General features: G+C 40.3%; 1 protein-coding gene across 1 annotated transcript in view; it reads left to right on the forward strand.

The window, feature by feature from the left end:
- Positions 1–18253, forward strand: part of adamts9 (ADAM metallopeptidase with thrombospondin type 1 motif, 9) — a 47499-nt gene extending 29246 nt beyond the window's left edge. The window contains exons 27-40 of the mRNA XM_030729584.1: positions 1266–1427; positions 1613–1789; positions 6331–6501; positions 8215–8391; positions 10425–10595; positions 10774–10968; positions 11193–11322; positions 11661–11755; positions 13715–13809; positions 13955–14088; positions 14464–14555; positions 15039–15143; positions 16021–16129; positions 16334–18253. Coding sequence (XP_030585444.1) covers positions 1266–1427; positions 1613–1789; positions 6331–6501; positions 8215–8391; positions 10425–10595; positions 10774–10968; positions 11193–11322; positions 11661–11755; positions 13715–13809; positions 13955–14088; positions 14464–14555; positions 15039–15143; positions 16021–16110 — 1794 coding nt within the window. The 3' untranslated portion in view covers positions 16111–16129; positions 16334–18253. The remainder of the gene's footprint in view (positions 1–1265; positions 1428–1612; positions 1790–6330; positions 6502–8214; positions 8392–10424; positions 10596–10773; positions 10969–11192; positions 11323–11660; positions 11756–13714; positions 13810–13954; positions 14089–14463; positions 14556–15038; positions 15144–16020; positions 16130–16333) is intronic.
- The last annotated feature ends 3922 nt before the right edge of the window (positions 18254–22175 follow it).

Below are 22175 nucleotides of genomic sequence, written 5' to 3' on the forward strand. Positions count from 1 at the left end.
TTATGTTAATCTTGTGGAAAGAAACTGCCTCCCTGCCCTCTAAAGAAAATGTAGGAAAAAAGAAGATGGTTCATTGGTTCCTTGTCAACACCAGTTTTACCAATTTTTTTTTTTTTTTAACCAGTGGGCTCCCTGAACTGAACAATATTCATATACCTATACCTATATAGCAAACCATTGCATTAAATATAATCCTGTGTTGACTGAACCGACACATGGTTAGGGTACCAGCGATTTAAATAGTTTGCTCTTTTGGGAAACAAACTTCCTACTCTGGTAGGAATACTGTAGCCAGATAGCCAGTAGCTAGTTTGGTTTGGTAATTGATATTACCAATATATATATGATAAATGTATCTATCACTTTAATAAGTGATAGGTAAATAAGTTTTAGGTGCTCCTGTAGGCAGACTTTGTTACCTTTGGCCAAAGCCAAGCAAGTTTTCCCTTGTTTTTCCATATTTGTGCTAAGCTAAGCTAACAATCTTCCAACTGTGCTTTTATATTGACCGTAAAAACTTGTATAGATTTCTGTTCTTATAGGAAGAGAGCAGTAAGAATAAATTAAATTAGGATAAATAAATAAATTTGGACCGTTCTTTTTAGGTGTCCTAACTTAGGATGATACCAAGATATTATCTGTGCTCTGGGGATGCAGGGTAGTCCATTGGTTTCTCATAGGGTTTGTGTATCATCATACAGTCCTGAATAACAGCTCTAAATTAGGCTCTCTTCTCTAGGCCCTTCAGTCTTTTTAGGATCAAGTCTTAGCCCTGTAGAAAAAGTACCAAAGGACAGTGTGACCTAAATGCCCCAGGCTATCCTGCCTCACGGTTCTCCCGCTCTATTCTTCTCTATTGTTCCTGCGTTTTATTTTTTTTTGTTACTGGGTTACTGATAAACTTTGACAAAAAATAGCCTTGACCTTTAAATAACTCTGGGAGGGATTTAAGATATTTCTGGTCACTCTTCCTTCCTCAGAACTTTATTATAGAAGCTGAGATATTTAGTCCTTCGGCATGTGACGTCTCTGTGTTGTCAGAATTTTGCGTGGGCTTTGTGAGCATATGATATATACCTCATAGTGCACATATTGTGTGCACATTGATTTAATGCTGTGCAGGTGAGAGTGTATTTGTTAGTCACTGTGTTTAAATGAAACATACATATATGACACATTCTGGGAATTTTCTTACACCTGAATACCGAGAATCTATTTTTGAGAACTTTTTTTGAGTGTGCCCTCTTTTATGTCTATAAAAACAGTGCTCCAGCACATGTGCAGGAGGCTTCCAGCGGCGTGTAGTAGTGTGCCAGGATGAGAACGGCTACCCTGCCAACAGCTGTGAGGATCGCAGCCGACCCAGTGAGCAGAGATCCTGCGAGTCGGGGCCGTGCCCACAGTGGGTCTACGGCAGCTGGGGAGAGGTAAGAATGACATCACTTCATGGCTCTTGAGTAATGGTAAGCTGAAATGGTCTCACACAAGACATGCCTGTTTTCATATGAAAACGTGGCTTTATGTGTTTTTTATTTACCTCCTTTTTTTTTTTCACGCTCATCTGTAAAATGCAACCTCTCTCTCTCTCTCTCTCTCTCTCTGCCATCATTAGTGCACTAAGCCATGCGGAGGTGGGATAAAGACGAGGCTGGTGGTGTGTCAGCGTCCAAACGGCGAGCGTTTCAATGATCTGAGCTGCGAGATCCATGACAAGCCCCCAGATCGTGAGCAGTGCAATACTCAGCCATGCCCGTCTAGCCCCCACTGGAGCACAGACCCATGGACCTCGGTACGCTCATAAAAAAATACTCTTTTCCCTGTTTGTTTAACCTCACATATGTTCAAAATACCTGTAGTCTTACTCTTTCACAAACAGTCTTAAAGGGCCAGGATGACTGTGGTGCTTTTACATTGGAGATATTACACTCCAGCTTCTCAGCTTTCGCCTTTAACCCCCTCCACTTACTGTTCCCTCTCTGGTGCCAGCGATTGGTCAGTGTTTCCTCAAGACATTTGGAAAGTTCATTTCTGTTGCAGTTGAATGGCAAAGATACGCTTACTTGCAATATGCCAAAAAAACAAAAGTACAACATGACAAAATACTTCAGTGACAGCTGTGACCATAAGAATATAAGAGCAATTTGTTGTGTGTGTGTGTGTCATGCGTAGTTACCATAAAATTGTTGTTGAGCCTTGTATTAGTTTTTTTTTTTTTTTTAATAATTCAGGATCACGTTGTATCACAATCAAAGTTAGTTTTGTAAAATATTGCTTTTAAAGATAATTTATTGAGATATGTTTTCCTTTTTATTTCTTGTAAATAGTATTAACTTTAAAAAAAAAATGATTTATTTGGTGTCTTAGCTCTTTGTATTCGCACATTTAGCCAATCATTGTTCATATGCAAATACTGATGAATGTTTTTGTATATCAGGAATATACAATATGCTGCCTTGTTCTTTAATTATTCAAAGAATGGCCCGCAATCTCCACATATGAGGTGCTACACAATATAGTCAATGTTCTGTTATGAACTTTAAAAGCACCGCCTTACATAGGACTGTATATGGGCTGTGTACTATATATGCATCTTTGTATTATATACATCTATGAAATGGCTATTATATTAGGAATTCAGTTTGTTCTAAGGCACATGTAGAGAAGTTACTAATCTTATTTAGACACTTTATTTTACAGTTTATGTATTTACCCCCTCTGAAAACAACAGTGCTGTTGCCCATAATGACAATGACAGTGAAGAAGACATACGTTGACTCAAAAGTGCCTGAAACGTCCAGTATCAGTAGTAAACACCAGCATCCAGTGGCTGCACGGCCACTGTAAAATAAAGTGTCTCTCCCAGTTTGTGGTAGTTAGGCCCTATAGTCATTGTATTCCAGTTCTGGGTTTGGACCCAGAATTCCTTAGTGTGGCCAAAACAGTAGTTTTAAATCTCTGTGCTTCAAAGGTGCTTGATATGAGTGTATTAATATTATGTTAGTTAATGTTTGCTTTGTACAGTAAGTACCTGGAGTTGCTATATATGCTATACTCAACAATACCTCACTTGGAACAAAACACAACTCAACTAGCCATTAAACAATGATGACCTACATTACAGTGGTGCTTTATCCAAACAAGGGAGATATGAGATATAAATATATATATAAAAAAAGAAACCTTTACATTTTTGGTTGGTTAGGTGTTTATTGTGGCACATTGTTTTTGGATGATGCCTCTTCTGTATGTTTTTTTTTTTTTTTTTTTCCATGAGCAGTTTGCACTGATCAGATTGATCAGCTAAATGCAAAGTGTATCACAGATTTGATGAAATGATGTTTGAATTGTCTTTCACTGTCTCACCTTTAAGAGAACGGGCTGTTAAATGTCGTACTTTGAACATGTGATACCTGTGACCACAGGGGAAGTTAATGGTGTTTTGTATCCAGAGCTCTTACTCTGAGCCAACCTAATGTGTCTACCTCAGTCTCTGTTATGATTGCCCCCCCTGCCGTATCTTGCTCTCCCTTGCACTGGAGGGATTTTGGCTGGCTAAGATTAAGCATGAGTTGTTGAGGCTACCCTGCGCAAATGATGGCCCTAAACACAGATCTGTAGCATGTGTCATCCCCTGCCCTGTAATGCTTATAACATCACTTTAAGGACTGTTAAAATCGATCCAGCATCTGTGGTTAGGGTCAACTTTGCCTGAAGCCCACCCAGTTGACTCCTCCTGGTCATAAATGTCTGTACTGACATCACACCTTATTTTAAGGGCCTGTTAACACAGCAGTGAGTACATTTTTTTTTTTTTTTTTTTAACCACACATTTACTAATGAGAACTTTTACTTGTAATGACTCCCATGTGTGATTGTAAGGCAGCATAAAACAAAATCTAGGTTGAATCGGTGAAAAGCAGAACACAGTGTTCACACAAAATAGTGAATTATCCTCGTAATCCCAAATAGTTTCATTTTTCAGTCTAAGCAGTCGACCTCTTGGTGCGAAATGGCAGTACAACACAAACACCATACCAACAGGCTCTTGAAATAAGTATAATGTATGCCTCTTATTCACAAATGGCAGTATTAGTCTATGTTTCAAGAATATTTCTGTATATTTATGTAATTACTTGTATTTATTGTTCACTCATTATAATGTTATGTCAATATTTAATTTTTTTTACAGATTTGTTGGATTTCTGTTCATTTGCAGAAAAGGTTACAATTAAAGTGACGTAGAGGTACTATCAAAGGCTTTTTTCATTCTTGCCTGAATACATCACATATAGTGACCACACTGAGGTCACTTCAGATTGAGGGGAAAAAAAACACAACTTAAAACTTGCTGGCAATTTGCATAGACTGGCTTTTTTTTTTTTTTTTTTAAAAAGGCTGAAACAGCGATAACTGATCCGTGTACCAGCCTTTGGCAACATTCATTAATGCTAATAGCATCGGTGCTTGCAACACTGCGCTCCTGCTGCTAAGCCCTGTATTAAGATTTCACGAACTCAAGCTTTTTGATAATTACAGTGTTTTTGCAGCAGTGGAAGTGGCCTTTATTATTTAGTACTTCCCTTATGGTTTGGGTTAAGAGATGAGAAAAGAATCCTTGTAAATAGCTTATAAAGAAGTTCACTCTGCCAGTGTATTTCCACTGGTGTTTTTCCTGAGTGTTACCCTTGTCATTTTATATGCTCAGGGCTTCTGCTGACCTGTCAGTGAGCATGTTTTTACCATGTGTCAAGAGTTCAAAGCTGTTTCCATTAAGGTAAATCTCAGTCCCACTTGACAATGCCTCAATATACTTCCCACCGCATTTACTGTGCTCATTCCCTCTAAATGCACGCTGAGGCTTTTTCTGGGAAGCTTGGTAATGCATGCTTGGCCATGGAGTTGCTAGCGCCCTTTGCCCCCTTTCTGGCAGGCCCCTCTACTCCGGTCTAATGCGGGTTAATGACAGTGGACCATTGTGGGGGCCTTTGACAGTGACTTGAATAAAAGGTGGCGTCAGCAAGACTATGCAGTGGTGTATTGGCAGGTCAAAGGTCACATTTGATCTAGTGAAGGGCCCCTTCCTGATTCATCCCTTCAGCACAGGCAGACTTGTGGAAAATTGCTTGTGATCCAGAGTTAAAAACACACATACACACACACACAAAAACAAACAAAACAAAAACAGTGTTAGTAGAATTCCTAATACTGTGCTGAGATTGATGAAGGGTAGGTGGGGGCGATTCTACAGTGTGCAGACCAAAGCTCTGCCTCTAAATCTCACGGATGGAAAACATCTTCCCAACCATATATATATATATATATATATATATATATATATATATATATATATATATATATATATATATATATATATATATATATATATATATATATATATATAAATAAAATCAACACTGTCAGACCTGCATGCAGCATTATTTTATAGGTTTTCAGTATAAAAAAATATGAACTAATGAGAATATATGCTACCTTTATCACATGTACTGTCCCAGAAGCAGAGCGAGAGTTTAATTTCATGAAATCTTACAATCACAGTCTCCTTAAAACAATCACAGCGTTGATTTGACTCACTTTTGTCTTTATTTATTAGATCAACAATTTACCCACAAGTCCAATAAATTTAGCACATTACAAATTATATTGGCATTCCTGTGTTTATAAAGGGGAATAAGCACTTTAGTAGTCCCTCCCTTTACAAGTCCTCCTACCTTTTCTCCTCCCTGAATGAGGTGAGAGGTCACAGCTTGTTCCTGTCCGGTACAGTCCCTTGCTGATCAGGACAGAGCCACATGCTGGGCCACGCACTCGTTCAACTCTGAGCCTGTCGCTTCCCATCCATCCCCACATGCAACGCCCCCTTTGATTATCCGAGCACAGTCCAGCCCAACTCACTCCTCCTTTAATGCTGCTGCTGCTGTTGTGTGTGTGTGTGTGTGTGTCTGCCTGTCACACCGAGTTAGCTTTTCGGTAACTCGGTGAACCCGGAGGTGAAACAAACTGCTGCCGGGATGATCAGGCATGCTTTGCTATTGGACCACCTCTCCACACACAATTGGGTCCCATATCCATTTCTTTTGATTAAAAAAAGGGGGCCACCAGTTCAAAAATGCTGTTTTTATTTCTTATTGCATGTTCTTTTTAACATTTAATTACAATAAAAGTTCATATTAAATACCCCCCAATACGAAATAAAAGGAAATGATTAATCTGAATTTCATCAGTTTGAAATGTGGAATTTTTTTTTTACTTTCTGCTTTAACTCAAAGCATGCTTCTGATTCCTGTTTACCTCCTTGTTTTCATCTTGCAGTGCTCAGCCTCCTGTGGAAGAGGCTTCAAATCCCGTAAAGTGGGCTGTGTGACCGGGTCAGGCCGTCCTGTCCCAGAGGAATACTGCCAGCACGCGTCGTCCAAACCCAGCGAGCGGCGCCGCTGCAGAGGTGGACGATGTCCTAAATGGAAAACTGGCAACTGGGGAGAGGTAGGGACTCTCTGACCCTGCCATTAAACACTCCTCAGTTTTTTGTTCTCACGGTGCCAGACATGTTTGCTTTGTTTCTCTATCTCCCCCCACTTTAATACTTAGCAGCTTAAAGGCAAATATATCCATATGTGTGAAACAGGCCACAGCTGAATCTGACTCCCATCGTGAACCATGCTAAGCCGCTAACTAAAGCGTGGTCGCTTTTAAACATCACAGGGTGGTTTGCCAGGGTGCAGCTGCCCTGGGGCAGCAGGAAACAGAGTTTGAGGTGGTGTGTGCGCTGGTGCTATGGCACCCCAGTGCAGAAAGTTGGGCAGCAAGATGGATATGCACTCCCTTTCTTTGATTTGAACTGAAGCCAGTGCAAATCTATCCCTTTCATCTCTATATTTTCTTTTCCTGTGGTCCTCACCTTCATCCCCTCTTACTTTTTTCTTCCAAGCTCTCTTTCCCTTCTCTTTTTTAAAATTTTATCTTCTGTCTCATCAATGGGAACCATATGCTGGTCTTTTGAATGCGCTACCAGAGGCAATTCACTCACATCATGCCAGACGAACTCACAAAAGTGCACCTGGTCTGCTATCAATCCTGCCCTGTGCTTGTTCCATTTTCCTTTCCCTTCCTATTGTCTCTCTGTTCTCCTGCCACCTTCTTCTCAAATGACTTCGATGGACTGAGCACTCAGAAACATCTTACATGTCACAGAGGACGTGTGTCCCCGCTAAACAGCTGTGGACCAGGACGCATGCCAGGAGAAAATGATACTCCACTCGAGGCTCTTAATCAACTACAGCACAGTGCTTTGGGGTTCAGCTGCTTCAGTTTGTGTTACAAATAAATGGACACATAAATATGCCTGTAACAAATACATTTTTATAGAATGAACTCCAGAACACAGAAACCGCCTTAAACTTTGTCACAGTGCACAAATATACCTCCTTCACTTTATTTGTCTATAAAGCATGGACTATTATATAGGTGTTGTGCAATCCTGGAGCATTACATTGATATCAGTGGCGTGCCGCCTGTTTAGAAGCAACAGCATCTGTTTGAAAGGAGACAAAAATTGGTTAAAGTAAGATTTCATCCTCAAAAGCAGGAAAAGAAAGTTTAAAGCTGAAGCTGTCAAAATAAACGGGTTGTTTCATGTTTCCATAATAGTTAAGGGCAGAAAACGAAACACATTCTTCAACTCCTTCCGTCCTTTTTGCCCTGTTCAAACTGTGCTTTGTATGTCGGCACAAAAGACACGCTTTCATTTCAAATATTGCTGCTGTAGATCAGACACAGCTGTGCCAAACCACTTTCCAGGCTCCAACTTCGACTTCTTCACATATCTGTAAAACTGGCATTGACATGATACAGTTTAAATATGTGCCCACTTGGTTGCAATTATTATTAAAAAAGGAATTTACATTGTCTTTTATTTTTAGACTTATAAAAGCAGATGAAAGCATCTATATGGGCTTGCAAATTAAAAATAGAATATTTATTCGTTTTGGCAAGCGCATTCCCCTTCAATAAACGCTTTACAGTCAATCGGTTATGACTGGGTTACTATAAATTACCATGTATAACCAATAACAGCTGAGGTCGGTAAATACGTACGTTAAAGTAACATAATGATGACCAAAGTAATGTAATAAATTTAAGCCGAGTAATACAGATTGAATGATTTCAGTTCAAAGCTCTTACTTGTCATGTTTTCAGTGTTCCGCGTCATGTGGCGACGGCATCCAGCAACGGGAGGTGTTCTGTCAGGTTGGAGACCGACGGAGCTCGCAGGAGACCGCCTGCCCCCAGCGCTCCCGGCCGGCGTCCAGTCAGAGCTGCCGGGTCGCCGACTGTCCCTCTCGCTACCGGTGGCAAGAGGAGGACTGGCAGCCGGTAAGCCGAGGAAGCTCTCAAAGCCTGCACGGACAAATATTGTAACCTGCGTGCTCATACACGCAGTTCTAGCGCCTTGCCTCAACCGACCGCGGATGAATTCACTCTGACATATTCTGGTGAAGGATGAGAGTCGCTGCTTCCGCAGGAGGCACGGCTGCCTGTCAGGAGGCCAAAGGGGAGGAGAGCAGAAGGGGCAGATGGGAATCAGACGATCCCACCGCACCCACCCCCATATAAATAAGTAAATAAAAATCTCATTAGCAAATTAGCCTACGGGGTTTATTTAGACGCAAGGAAGAGGCAGGAAACGCTCACAGTACAGAACTGTTAATTGGCACTGGGGGTCCAACAAGCAGTTGGAGGGGTTCGTGGGAGAGCAGAAATTTCTAATCTATACATTAAACAAACAAAAGCACATGAAAATTGGTTGAAAATTCAGTGAGTTGTAGTGATTTTAATTTACACAGAGCTGCCTCTTACTTTTAGTGGCTGGAGGGAAATGTACACATTACTGCTGACAGGTCATGTTTCAAAATGTTTTCAAAGTTTGGTGATATTAATACATACTGAAAGAGTCTTCTTTACTTTGACCTGCTGCTCGTTTTATGCAGTTAGACTGTATTGGTATGAGTTGGAGATCTCCAGTGCAGAAATATCACTTTTCTTTATAATGGGACCAGATGCGACTTACCCCGTGAAGTGACCAAAAAACAGCTATTTAATTAATTAGTTAAGAAAAAAAAAATCAGTTCTATTTAGGAAGTACCTTCTTTCTTCTGCAAGGTGATAAGATTGCGGGTACACTTCAGTCTGTCAGGATGGATCAATAGCACCAGAGGAAAAATAAGTACATTTTTTTTTTGGGTGAACTGTCTCTTTAATATTAGCTACCTTCAAGTGGTGCATTAATGCCGAGTAATATTCATTTATTTTCTGTAGGCTAGAGTCTGCACATCCTTTTCCTGTTTATTTGAACAGGCAACTGCAGCAGGAGTTTCTTCTTCACTATGTGGGTCACTAAGCAGCGTGACATGCCTTTCTCAAAGGAGTCTAATTAGTCTAGAGTAGTGTTTGGAGTTCCCTGCCTGGGTGTCCCAGCTAACCGCTGGAGGCAGTTAAAACATTTTAACTAAGAAGGTTTACCATTGTTTAGGCTCTTATACTGAATCCATACATTCAATACTGACATCTCACTCGGACATATTTCTGTTGCATACAGTACGTGTCCTGTTACTGTACATGTCAGAATGAAATACAGTATCTTTGTCTACCTTTACCAAAACACACTCACACGTGAGTACCTGTCAGCACAGCACGACTCACCTCATCAGTTCAGGGTATTTCAGTTGTTTGACAATGTTAAAGATGCTAAGAGTGAGGAAAACCAGCTGGAGCCGTAATATGACAGTGTTGACGAGCGAGTGCTTCGGACACTAGTGGAAGCCTTTCTGGGCCCTTGATAAATTTTATGGTTTACGTTATGGCTCTTGTGAATTTGGGTGTTGTATTATTTGAATTACCACATGAGCCTGGATGGAAGACATTATTACAGTGGTCCCATGACCCCTTTCACAAGAACACAGGAAATCCCCTCTTTTGATTAATAACCCCCCCCCCCCCCCCCCCCCCCCCCCCCCCCCCCAAAAAAAAACCAAAAACAAAACAACACAAAAACAAATTCATACCAGTCACCTCATTCTGCTCTTTGGCTTTTATTACTTATCATGCTGACATGTGCATTGGCATTAAATGGTGACACAACCATAGAAACTGGGCCAACTGGTTTTCATCCTTCCTGTTTCTTTTATTTCCAAAGCAGTGAAAGTACTGCTTAATTACTTTTCCCACTTGTTGCTTAATGACTGATCATGAATCTACGCTTTGCTTGAACCGGGGCTTTCCTTGCTGTGTGTATCATTGCTGTATGTTGCAAATTTAATTTAGCAGTGTCACAGAGTTTCTAATAGTGCTCCTCTCACTTGATTTGGAATCTCTGTGAAAGAGCATTTTCCGTCTTGTCTCCTCTACAGTGCAGTAAGTCGTGTGGATCGGGCCACCGACAACGAGCCTTGAAGTGTGTGGACCACAACCGGCGGGAGGTCCACGCGATGTACTGCGTGAACCAGATCAGACCCCCAGAAATAGAAAGCTGCAACACCCATGCTTGTGAATTCATCTGGATTACAGGGGAATGGACTGAGGTGAGAGTCAAACAAGCAGAGAACCTGTGTGACATCTAGATGATGTGGTGTCTAAAAGAAGTGTTTGGCTTAAATTGGTAATGCTTTGCTCATCAAAAGGACCGTCCAAATCACCATCTTTTAGTCCGGTGATCCACTGTTCTTTTTTTTCATGTGGGTGATTTATGCTATCCTCCAGTGCTCAGCCAGCTGTGGCCAGGGCTACCGCCAGCGTCTGATCTCCTGCAGTGAGGTGCATGTGGAGAATGACAACTATGAGTATGGCCATCAGTCATTGTCCAGCTGCCCTGGGACTCCTCCTGAGAGCTACATGCCTTGTAATCTGGGCCCGTGCCCTCTGCTGCAGGAGTGGAGGGTTGGAATCTGGGGAGCGGTGAGTGAGTCTGGGCTTCCTATAAATGATGTGTAGTCATTTATCAGTTTTGTATCTAGATGGAATCTCAGCCTCAACCAGCATTTCAGCACTTTGCTTGAGCACTGATCGAGTGAATCACATACATTTTTTTAAAGTGACACTTTGAAGACAAAATTGCTGACAGCCTGTTATTCACAAGATATTCACCTTCATGCTGTTGTGATTCCCTTGCTTCCTTTCAGTGTTCAGTGAGTTGTGGAGATGGAGTGATGAAGAGGACGGTGCAGTGCGTATCAGCGGGTGGTCAGAAAAGCGAAGGCTGTTCTCCGGATGTAATGCCAGAAGCCAAAAAAGTCTGCAGAAATCCAAGTTGTGAGTGCTGCAATAAAAACTCCTTTCTTTTAACAAAGGTCAAGACGACTGAGATTAGGCACAAGCCAAGGAATGGCTCAATACGACCTAGTCATTTCTGAGATTTGGCCTTTAGTGAAATATTTATGATCCAAGGCAAACATCAGAGATTTGCTGTTTAGCCTGTTTGCTTCCTCACGGTACCGTGGGACATCAAAGAGTGAGGGGTTTTTAATTTTCTTTGATTCCATAAAGTGATTTGCCACAATTTGCGTGAGCACTCGCGCACATTTGCGCGTACACCACGAGAGCCTGCACCTCACAGAATATTTATTTATTTTGTCTTCTTTCTCTCCAAGGCCGTTTGCCTTCTAGCTGTCAAGAGATCCAGATCATGGATGGCCCCATGCCAGACAGTGAACATTTTCTCAGTATACAGGGCAAAAAACTCAAGGTAAGATCGTATCAGCTTATTACGCCACAACTGCACAAAGCACAGTGTGTTTCATTTATGATAGTGAAAAGGCAGTTGGAAAGTAGGTTACTCTTTAAAGATTTCTAACATTTTAAGTTTTTTTTTTTTTTAAATGTTAATTAGTCACGTTTCCCCCCATCCAAACATCCGTACAGGGATTTCTGTGGATTCTCCAAATCTTTCAGAAAATTGCGTACCATACAAATCCCAAATTTCTCCAATATCTGCATAAGTGCAACAATCAGAAGATAAAATACTGATATTCACACAAACTGATACTTTGTGCTTTGCTTGTTAATGTATAAAATATTGAATCAAGGCATTATTTAAAACATATTTGCTTATTCAAATGAACTGAGACATAATCAATGAGCAATCAGTGAGCATTTCACCAAACAAAAAGATGATTTTTGTTTGATTATTAAGCTTTATTTTCATAGTGAAGGTAAAATAAAGACTTGAAAAATAAAAAGTAACTTCTTTTTAATCAAGGTTGTCACTTGGCCTCTTTTGCTGCTGTTGTTATCCTGGACAGTGATGCATACATTGTCATCCCTGCATTATTGTACAATATTATTTTTCCTTCAGGCAGTAGGTCACAAGAGTTTGTCTATCAGTGAAGAATCCATGTTCTTGTGTTTATGGCTGTTTTTAATATTAACTGACATTATCATTATTTACTTTATTGCTATTATTGGTTTATTTTTTGAGCAGCTTTGGACCAAGAGCATGTTATTTGAGTACTTTGCCAAGTTATGTTGTGCTTCTGGATAGTTGAACTCCCTCCTACCTATTTCTCCTTAAGTAAGCCTGCATGTTCCTCTCAGAACTTGTCATGGCGTCGCACAATGCCTGCATTTCATATTTAGATGGTTTGCTTGGCATGTACAGTCCTAAAAGTGGCCAGACACTCATGTGGGGTGTCTGGACCTTGGCTTTACAATAGGTAAGCAGCAGGTATTCCACCCCCTTTACCTCCTGTTAACAGCGACTTCACCCTATCGATGATGACCTCATCTTGTATCACAGTTTTCAAAGCAAATCACTTTTGTTGTGAAGTGAAATGTCTGGAGTGGCAGTGGTGTGAAAATTAATTTCTGGAGAGACTCATAGCGATCCCGCTACCCCCTACATCTCCTCAACACAAACACACAGAGGGATTATGTTTTAGCAATCCAAATCTGTGAACTCCTTAAACAGCCTGAACATCCCTCCTCAGTTAGCTTTGCATGTGAGAGCTCAAGGTCCCAGCCTTCTGCTGCGTAAGAGGAGCGATTTGATTTGCAACAGTGTGGCAGCATGTGCTAACCAGCCCTACATGATAGATAGATGGGCTTGGCTTCTAGTGCAGAAGTGCCTTAAACCTGCTTTCTGTTTATTTTTCTTGAGCAAAAGCTAAGCAGGTCCAATGTGACTGGCACATGATTACACAATGTTCTGCTACACTGGTCCCATTTTTGATCTCTTTACAGTATGTGCATATTTAATGATACAAAATGTTTAAAATTATTCCTCACTAGCATCGTTAGGCACTTGTTTAGTGCAATGGCTTTGTATATGAGGTTGCATGTAGCTGTGGTGCATTATATACAGTAAACCAAAGGAAATCTATTTTCAAATGATCCAAGCAGCTGACCTGAGCTTATTTTTTTTTAGGAATTTTCTTCATTTGCCAAAATATCCACAAGCTTCTTTGTTTTTTTTTTGGGGGGGGGGGGGGGGGGGGGGGGGGGGGGGTGTTGTAATTGCCTTTTGTAACATTTCTCTTCTTGTTTTCCATTATTTTTCTTTGCACCTCCTTTGGACTTTACCAAATTTTCCTATACCGACCTATCTCCTCCATGCCTTTTCTTTACCCTTTTGCTCTCCACCTCCTCCTTCTGGTCTCCCTCCTTTACTTACCGTCTTGCTCCTCTGCTGCCTTTCTTTTCTCCTCAGGTCTTCTGTGCTGGAATGCAGACAGAGACGCCGCAGGAGTACATCACCTTGGCGACGGGCGACGGGGAGAATTTTTCAGAGATCTTTGGCTTCAGGTAAACAGGAGGATAACAATGAGAACAGCCTGTTTCATTACAAAACTCCACCTGACTCCTGGCACTGTGATTTTCTCTGTAAATGAAGAAATTCCACAGAAGTGTAAAGCCGAGCTAAGGTATCCTGTGTATGTGTGTTTCCCAGGCTCAATGACCCCACCCAGTGTCCAGCCAATGGCTCCAGAAGAGAAGACTGCGACTGTCGAAGAGACTACACTGCTGCCGGCATCACCACCTTCTCCAAAGTCCGCCTGGACCTCAGCAACATGCACATCATCAGTGAGTTGCCCACGCTCTCACAGCATCCTGTGCAAACGTTAACTCCACATTACTCCAAAATGAGAACTTCCTTTGGCATTTAATTATGCTCATGCTCGCGAGGGTTAATGGGCTCAAGATGTCTTTAAGGTCCATTTAAGGAACACATAATTACAAGGCTTGAGGGGATTAAATGAAACTGTTCTAACTAGATAGAATTATACTGATATTACAGTTTGGCTCGCCCTAAAACGAAGGCTGGATTTATTGGTTAAATAACATAAGATTTGCTCACTATGGCAGATGCGAGCTCTCATTTTCAAGGTTCACTATAGCAACTAATGTCTAGAGAGAAGTTTTTAAGAGATCACTTTGTTGGTTTATCTTGATCTACAGCTACAGACTGGCAGTTTGCTTTCACCCGTCAAGGCAAGAGTGTTCCATTCGGTACAGCTGGAGACTGCTACAGCGCAGTTCCGTGCCCGCAGGTGAGAGTGATTGCATCTGTTCTAATTATTTTGCTTTTCATATTAAGACAAGTGCAACCATGGCAAAAAATATATATAAATAAAGTCTCCATTCAATCAAGTGTCAAATCAGCTGCTCAGCTAAGCAAGGAGTCATAAAGTCAGGCGTCTGGAACAAAACTCAAAAGGAATGTAGCCGCTTGTAGCATTATTAATTACACCTGTGCTTTTCTTATAATAAAATAAAATAATATAGCTAATATATCTGATATGGGTTAATAAGTTGTCTCTTTTTTTTGTAAAAATACAATTAATTTACAGTCAAAAAGCTAACATTAAACCCCTTCCCTGCTCTGTGATATTGTGCTTTTTTATTTTTCTGTGGCTCACTGCAGATCAGGCTCTTAAAACTTAATAGATTTTCTTTCATTTCAGTTGCATTTTTAACTATATTTTAATAGCAGATCTCATTTCTGTTCTTTCTCCGGCCCTCTCTTCTTTTAGGGCCGGTTTAAGATCAACCTGTCAGGAACAGGGCTCAGGCTAGCTGAGGACGCCTCATGGATATCCCAGGGCACCTTTGTAGTGAAAACTATACAAAAATCACAGGTAACCACTATATCCGAGGAAAAACACACAGCATAACTGTTGGTTAATTCATATACTTGCTTCATGTTCTTTGGGCTTCAGATTAAGTAGACACAGCCTCGAGGGGGGGTTTGGTGTTCAGAGCTCCTTTTCTCCCAATACAACTGCTGAAAAAGGACCTTTATCGGGCAGCTGCTCTCTCGAGTGGCCCCTACAACCACCCTCCACTTTTGAAATGGAGATCAGGCTGGAGAGTGCTTTCTGGCAGGGTGAAAATGGGAGGCAGTAGAGATGCCAACAAGTGTTCACAGTCTGACATCCAAAGCCAGCTGGCACTCTTTGGGCACTCCAGGCAGTTTAGATAAAGCCTTGTTGGGACAGCGGAATGAAGACAGCACTCCAGTGAAGATCAGACGAAGCACTTACTACGCGCTGTGGCTTTCATGTCGTGGGATAGTGAATTTGGTGTACTCTTCTAATTCAATTTCCCCTTTGCTTCTAGATGTTTGCATGAAACTTACTATAAAGTTGCCTGTAAATTATGCCAGTGAAGTTCTGGTGAATAATTAGCTTGTATTTCTCTGCTTGTTTTCAAAGGGTATTAGCCAGTTCATATATGGCAACAACCTGCTTTGTGGGCCTCAGTCTGGAAAAATCACATTTGAGGGACACCAAAAGTTATTTGTTTCCACAAATAACTTTTAAATTGTGAAAGTCTCAGACTACTTGCAATAGCAGCAACTTACACGTCAGGATTTTTTCTACACAGATTCTGAAAATCATGAACAAAAAGAGGAAAACACTTTAAGATTAAAAAGAAAAGGACTCTTTTAGCTTCTTTTAATATACCAATCCTAAAATTCTCATGAAGGTCATGTTATTATTCTTATGTCCACAGGATGGCAGCAGAGTGTCAGGAATGTGTGGCGGCTACTGTGGTAAATGTATACCGTCCTCTGGTCACAGTCTGCCCGTAACCGTGGAATAGACTTAAAGCCATCAGACAGGTGAGTGATGTTTGGATAACAAAGCATATAAATATTAAATATTTTATATAGCAAAACAGAACTAACACATGCATTTCTGCTCACTGAATATATGGCTTTTTGTGTGTGTGTGTGTGTGTGTGTGTGTGTGTGTGTGTGTGTGTGTGTGTGTGTGTGTGTGTGTGTGTGTGTGTGTGTGTGTGTGTGTGTGTGTGTTGTCTTCAGGTGCTCATTGTGCGAACATATCCCTCCTCCTCGGTGCTACAGCCAACTTGGAGCTCAAACCAATCCTTCATACAACCTCCTTTTCTCCCATGTGTTTATAGTGTAATTTAAAATAGTGTAAATACTGTAAAGAGAATGACAAAATGTATTATTTATTGTACTTATACTGTAATGTAATTTAAGGGTTTTGTTGTCAGAAGCAGCACACCATGCATGAGGCAATAACACCCCAGAGTTGCCATTTGTGAGATTTTTGCCAGAATAATGTGCCTTCCATTTTGGTGTTTGCCTATTTAACTTTTTAGTATTATCGTTACTCCACATTGAATCTGTCACAGCCATTTTTTAAAAATTGTTGTTGTTGTTGTTGTTTTTATATTGAAGTTATATTTAATCCAGTAATGTTATTGTGATGCTCACAATTCTCATGCAGTGAGGTGTCTCCAAATTGTCGGTCTTTTTTTTATTTTTATTTTTTAAACCTTTATGGCCATTATGTGGACCACTGAACAGCTCCTTAAGAAAGTTTCTTCATTTTCCTATTTTTGTTTGATGTGATGATCTCCTGCAGTAAGTTTGTAGAAATGTCGCTGCCTCCCTGAGATGTTGTGTTTGTTGCTGCTTCATCTGTATTTCTCCGCCTGTTAACTGTGAGTTCAGATCATCAACCAAGTGGACAGGATAGAGGAGAGTGCAGCTTTGGAACTGAGTTACATTCTCATCAAATGATGGGTACCGGGATCAGGTGCAGTGACCCTGGGGATGAAAGTTCAGTTAAGGTATAGGTTATAACAATCACTGAGCTAAATGGACCAAACATCAGTAAGATTAAGATTTCTCTGTGTTCCTGCATATCTCCATTAGCTTTTAGCTTTTTACAAAACAGGCAGGTTATCTTATCTGGAGCAACTTGAAAGAATTTCAAAAGAAAGCGAGAGAGAGAGAAAAAAGACTTCACCTCAGGCCAATAAAATTTTAGCAGTTGCTCCGGAAATCCATATAATGTGATGGTCCAACCCTGGAGACACCTTTCAGACTGCTGAGCTCACAGGCCCTGCAGCTGCTGCTCGCAAACCATTACCTCCTGTACCTCACATTCTTTTCTTCCATCTTTGTTTTTAAGAGCCTGTCCAGAGTGTGCATACTCCTGCGCTCCTCTTTAGATCAGTCTGACTTGTTGTTCTATGTGAAGATATCAGGGTACTAATTATTTTGTGTGGTATTTGTATCTATTAAGCCACTGTTATGCAGTATTGTGAGGTGATTTTTTTTCAGATCTTTGTGCAGAATCATTTAGAAAGTCTACAAGTCTGCTCTTTGTATCCTGTGTAGTACATTAGACATCTACATTTGATTGAGAAGCCATATTCGTGTGTATAAGCTGTTTTTTAATGGTGCTATTTCAGTGCCTTACGTAAAAATGTGCACATTCAGCCAAAGGGAATTCAACGCGGTTTTAAAGCAAGTATAAAAAACACAGAGAAGAAAACATTTTGTGTCTTACTGAAAGTCACAGCTGACAGATGTGCTTCTTGTTGCGAATGTCAGAATGTAGTTCTCAGGTGTCATAAAAGAAGGGATTATTATATTTAATTGTGTTTATCTTTTGTTTTTGCATACCTGCCACATTTTTATCAGGCAAATGAAAGTATATTATTGTCTTTACATATAAAATAAAGAATGTATAAATATTTATTTTATCTTTTCTTTTGTGAATGTACATAAGCCTCGACCATAGACGACTATGAATTGCCACACAGTGTTGCCATAAAATGAACCCAAAGCATTTCTTCTTTTATGAATACATTTATTTATGTATGTCATATCTGCATAAATTGTATAAGCAGAGTTTGGTGCTGCCACATGAAAAGCATGATTTATGTATGTGACCAGATGAAGCCATGATTGGTGGGTAATAAAGCGCCTGACACACACTTGTCTGTCTGCTTTTTGCACTAATATATCATTTTCACTACAGTTTGTCCTTTAATACCGGCTGTAAAAAAATAAAATAAAATCATAGAAAGATGATAGTCTGGTTAATGTTTGGACCATAAAATTCTCGCTCCATAGCACTTCTGATTAATATGATGACACATTCATTATATTTCATCATAGCGAGTCCTTTGGCCTGGAAAGCGCAAAACTAATCCAATCTCTGTCTCCCTTCATAATTGTGAATTATCAGGTCATTTAACAGGAGCCAGTACTGGTTCTGCAAAAATAAATCAAATTCACTGCTGGGCAGAGTTCAGGAAAGGATGGATCTTTATAGGCTGGCAGATCTACATGCCAGTTTTAAAAACCTCTTCCAGACATTGTTGGCAACATTTAACAATCAGACAGTTTTGTATCTGCCTTTTTTTTTACCACAAAAAAAAAAAGAAAATCTACAAATATTCATTTCAAAAGACTCAACTTCCTTAAACCTGCTTGATTTAAACACCTGTAGTCAGTGCAACATTTGCTTTAGTAACATACAAAACAGGGATTGGCTTCCAAATTAGCTGTGATGTCTAAAATCACCTTATTTAAAGGGAGCACAGAGGAGCCTGGGACTCTTCAGCAGATCTGCATCCATCATTCTACACAGAAGGAGTGAGACGTCCAACTGAACTACGAGGAAAACACATTTTATGTGTTTTCAACAATACTATGAATTTTTTAGGATAGGGAATAAAATGTTCTCTCTCTCTTGGAAAATGAAAGGTGAAATTTGATGCATTCCTGCAAAACAAAAAAAAAATACACCATGCTTCTTCAGTTTTAACTGGCCTAGTATGACTATTAGGAAACAATAGCTAATGTTTGCTGGATATCAGATTACTCAGTTTGGTATTCCTTTCTAGTAGTGCACCTGTGAAACTATTTAACATACATTTGTAATCTTATAAGTCTAAACTAGGTCCACAGTGTTAAGTGCCTGATATTCAAGCAAAGCTGCACATGTTCACTGCAGCCTTAACTGAAAAAAACTGGATTGATTGTATTCAGCAGACAGTCATCCTGCACGTATGTAAGCTGATATTAATATTAAATGTTGCAAGGAATGAAAAGCCAACTGTGTAGCAGTATAAGGGTGCATCTAGGTAGCACTGGACAACTTGCACAAGCTCACATGTTCTCGTATTTCTTGCTGTTTGTATTGGTATTCTCAGGTGAGCCACAGCAACGGGAGCCGGCCAGCCACTCTGAGACTGACTCTTTCAAATGTCTGTCAGCAGGCTGAGTGAAACACTGCTTTAGAGCGGCTGTTTCACAGGCGATGAGGAAACGTGTGAAAGGGAAAGAAAGCGATGTCAGTTTGGTTGAGAGAGGAGCTTTCAGCAGCTCTAGAAAGCTTGTCTAAACTAAAGTGCGTGATTGAGGTGTAGATGTGCGAACACCCCTGGGGTCACTTAGAAAACTCTGCATTTCCCCTTTTTTTCTTTTTTGCACAGCCATAAAATGTCTAACAGCATTGCTGTCACGACAGCTGTGTGTCAGCAGGTGTGTATTGCATCAGGTATTACAGAAAAGGGAAATGTAAGACTTACGGAGAAGTCTTCTTTCCTCGGCAGATGTAGCCAAATGCAATCCTGCGCAGAGTTTCATCACTGGCAAAAGCCAGGATGAATTCCTCAGGTATGGTAAAAAAAAACCAAACACATCTGACATCACAAAGATGTGAAAAGTCTAACTGGGAGACTGGATCTGCCATTCTTTTCCAGGTTTTAACCGAGCTGATTAAATGACTGGATTTTACAACTAATACTAGTACAATAATAATAGTAATACACATGACCTTAATTTGATACAGTTTCTTATAAGCATCTATTCAGACATCAGCAGCATTTTATCTCAGGCTGAATACCAGTTTGAACACCAGGTATGAAGAAAATCACTGAGGTTTGATTCTGAGTGACTCAGCTGCAGACTGTAATGGTGCAGGAGGCTGCGCTTTCCTCTAAATGCCTTTGGATTTGTCTGCAAGTGTCTGATCAAGATAGTTAGGGGTGGGTGGAAGCAGAGAACAGGCAATATTTGATACAAGTGTTCCAACAAAAGGTCCGCAAGCTGAGACGGGAGATATCAGATTTTTCCACTGTTTGGGGAATGATGAACCCGTTTTTTTGTGATGAATGCCATGAACAAACAATTGCGCATTCACAATCGCACCCTGATGAGAGTCTATCACTCTGTGTATCCTGTATGTCTATATGTTAGAGTACACAGCGCTTTTCTTTTTTCTTTTTTCTCTGGCCTGCTCTCGCAGACCTTCCCACAAGGATTAGTTCTGTGAAGTAAGCTGCTGTGGGGCTGAGGCTGTATTAGGCTTTCTCAAAACCTTTGAACGTAACGTCCAAAACCTTGCAAGTGAAGACCGACTGATCTAAAATCAGCCCCGTCAGACTTCTGTAGGTCAAAAGTTCACAGGCCACATAGTGGAAAAAATGTGAGGAAAAATTAGTCTAATTAGAATGTCTGGATCCAGCTCCTCAAGGGTTAACTGATGTGTGTGGCGGCAGCAGCTCGCTGTACTCAAACTCACGTTACCCAGTTTACTACGTAACCAAAAAAGGAGCTTTTCTTGACTGCCACCTATTTCTTGCATCGCTCCTGGAAATAGCATGAAAGCTGTTTTTGATTTTGCCGAGAGTGTTTAGACTCTTAACCTGAGCCTTAATGAGGGGAATTTTAAAGTCATGAGTCCCCAGGGTCAGCTTCCCTCCCCATCATTATCATCATCATTCCTAAAGGTAATCTGGGCTGACTTTGAACTGAGGCTTAGTAGTAAGCCCCGGGCCTGCATGCACACACAAATAATTTGGATGCCCAGATACACTCGCTTATGTGTTACAGTTTTTTTTCCTCAATTGCCACGCCACATTTCTTGAAACATTTTCAAAGCTCTTCAAAATGCATTTTCCAAAGCAGCTGGTGAGTACAGTAAAACATTAGAACTCGCCCGGACCAAAATGACAGCTTCCCTTCATATTTTCAGAAACCAAAGTGGTCAAAATGTTGGGTAACTAAAATCAGAATGACAATAAATAGATGCAGGTTCTTCATGTTCTAAGCATATATATATATATATATATATATATATATATATATATATATATATATATATATATATATATATATATATATAAAGAACAATTACATAAGCAAAATCATGCAGTAGTCACACAGTACAGGAAATTACAGTTACTACTCAGCTCTGCACAGAACAAAAACATGCAAAATTAATACCAAAAACCATGACTTGCTTAAGCATAGGTCTACCATGTATAACAATATACTAGTGGAAATAAAATTAGACTTAAAGGAAAGAAAATGACTGCCTGGCTGTTCTGCCACTGCCATGATATTGTTTTGTAGTCTAATGCATTAAAATTACCCATATTACACCTACTGTACTGTGTTATTACTGTAATTGGAACAGTACAAAGAATTATAAGTATTTAATTATTACATACCTCTTTTCTCTGTGTGAAGTTTGGTGAATGGCTGCAATGCCTCTGCCATGGCCATGCTTAAGTAAAAGGTGTGGTTTTTATTGAATCTGGGACATTGTGTGACTCGCAGTCTTTTGCATATTCCTGTTCTGTTGTCTTCCCATTACTACACTGTCACATCCATACTCCTCTTCTTTTCCGTGGGCAGGCTATTTATATGAGCAGGCTCCTGCATGTTCACTGATTGTTGTCACTCTGTTGCACTCTATGAATATGTTTTACAGAATACTTGTGACTTACAAAGACATACAGTCCTGACCGTTGTCAGAGGAACGTTTTTTTGTGTTTTGTTGAACAAATAAACACTGACATGTGAATTATTCGAGCATACAAAAGGCACC

This window comes from Archocentrus centrarchus, chromosome 5 (genome assembly GCF_007364275.1).
Source record: "Archocentrus centrarchus isolate MPI-CPG fArcCen1 chromosome 5, fArcCen1, whole genome shotgun sequence".
Lineage (NCBI taxonomy): Eukaryota > Metazoa > Chordata > Actinopteri > Cichliformes > Cichlidae > Archocentrus > Archocentrus centrarchus.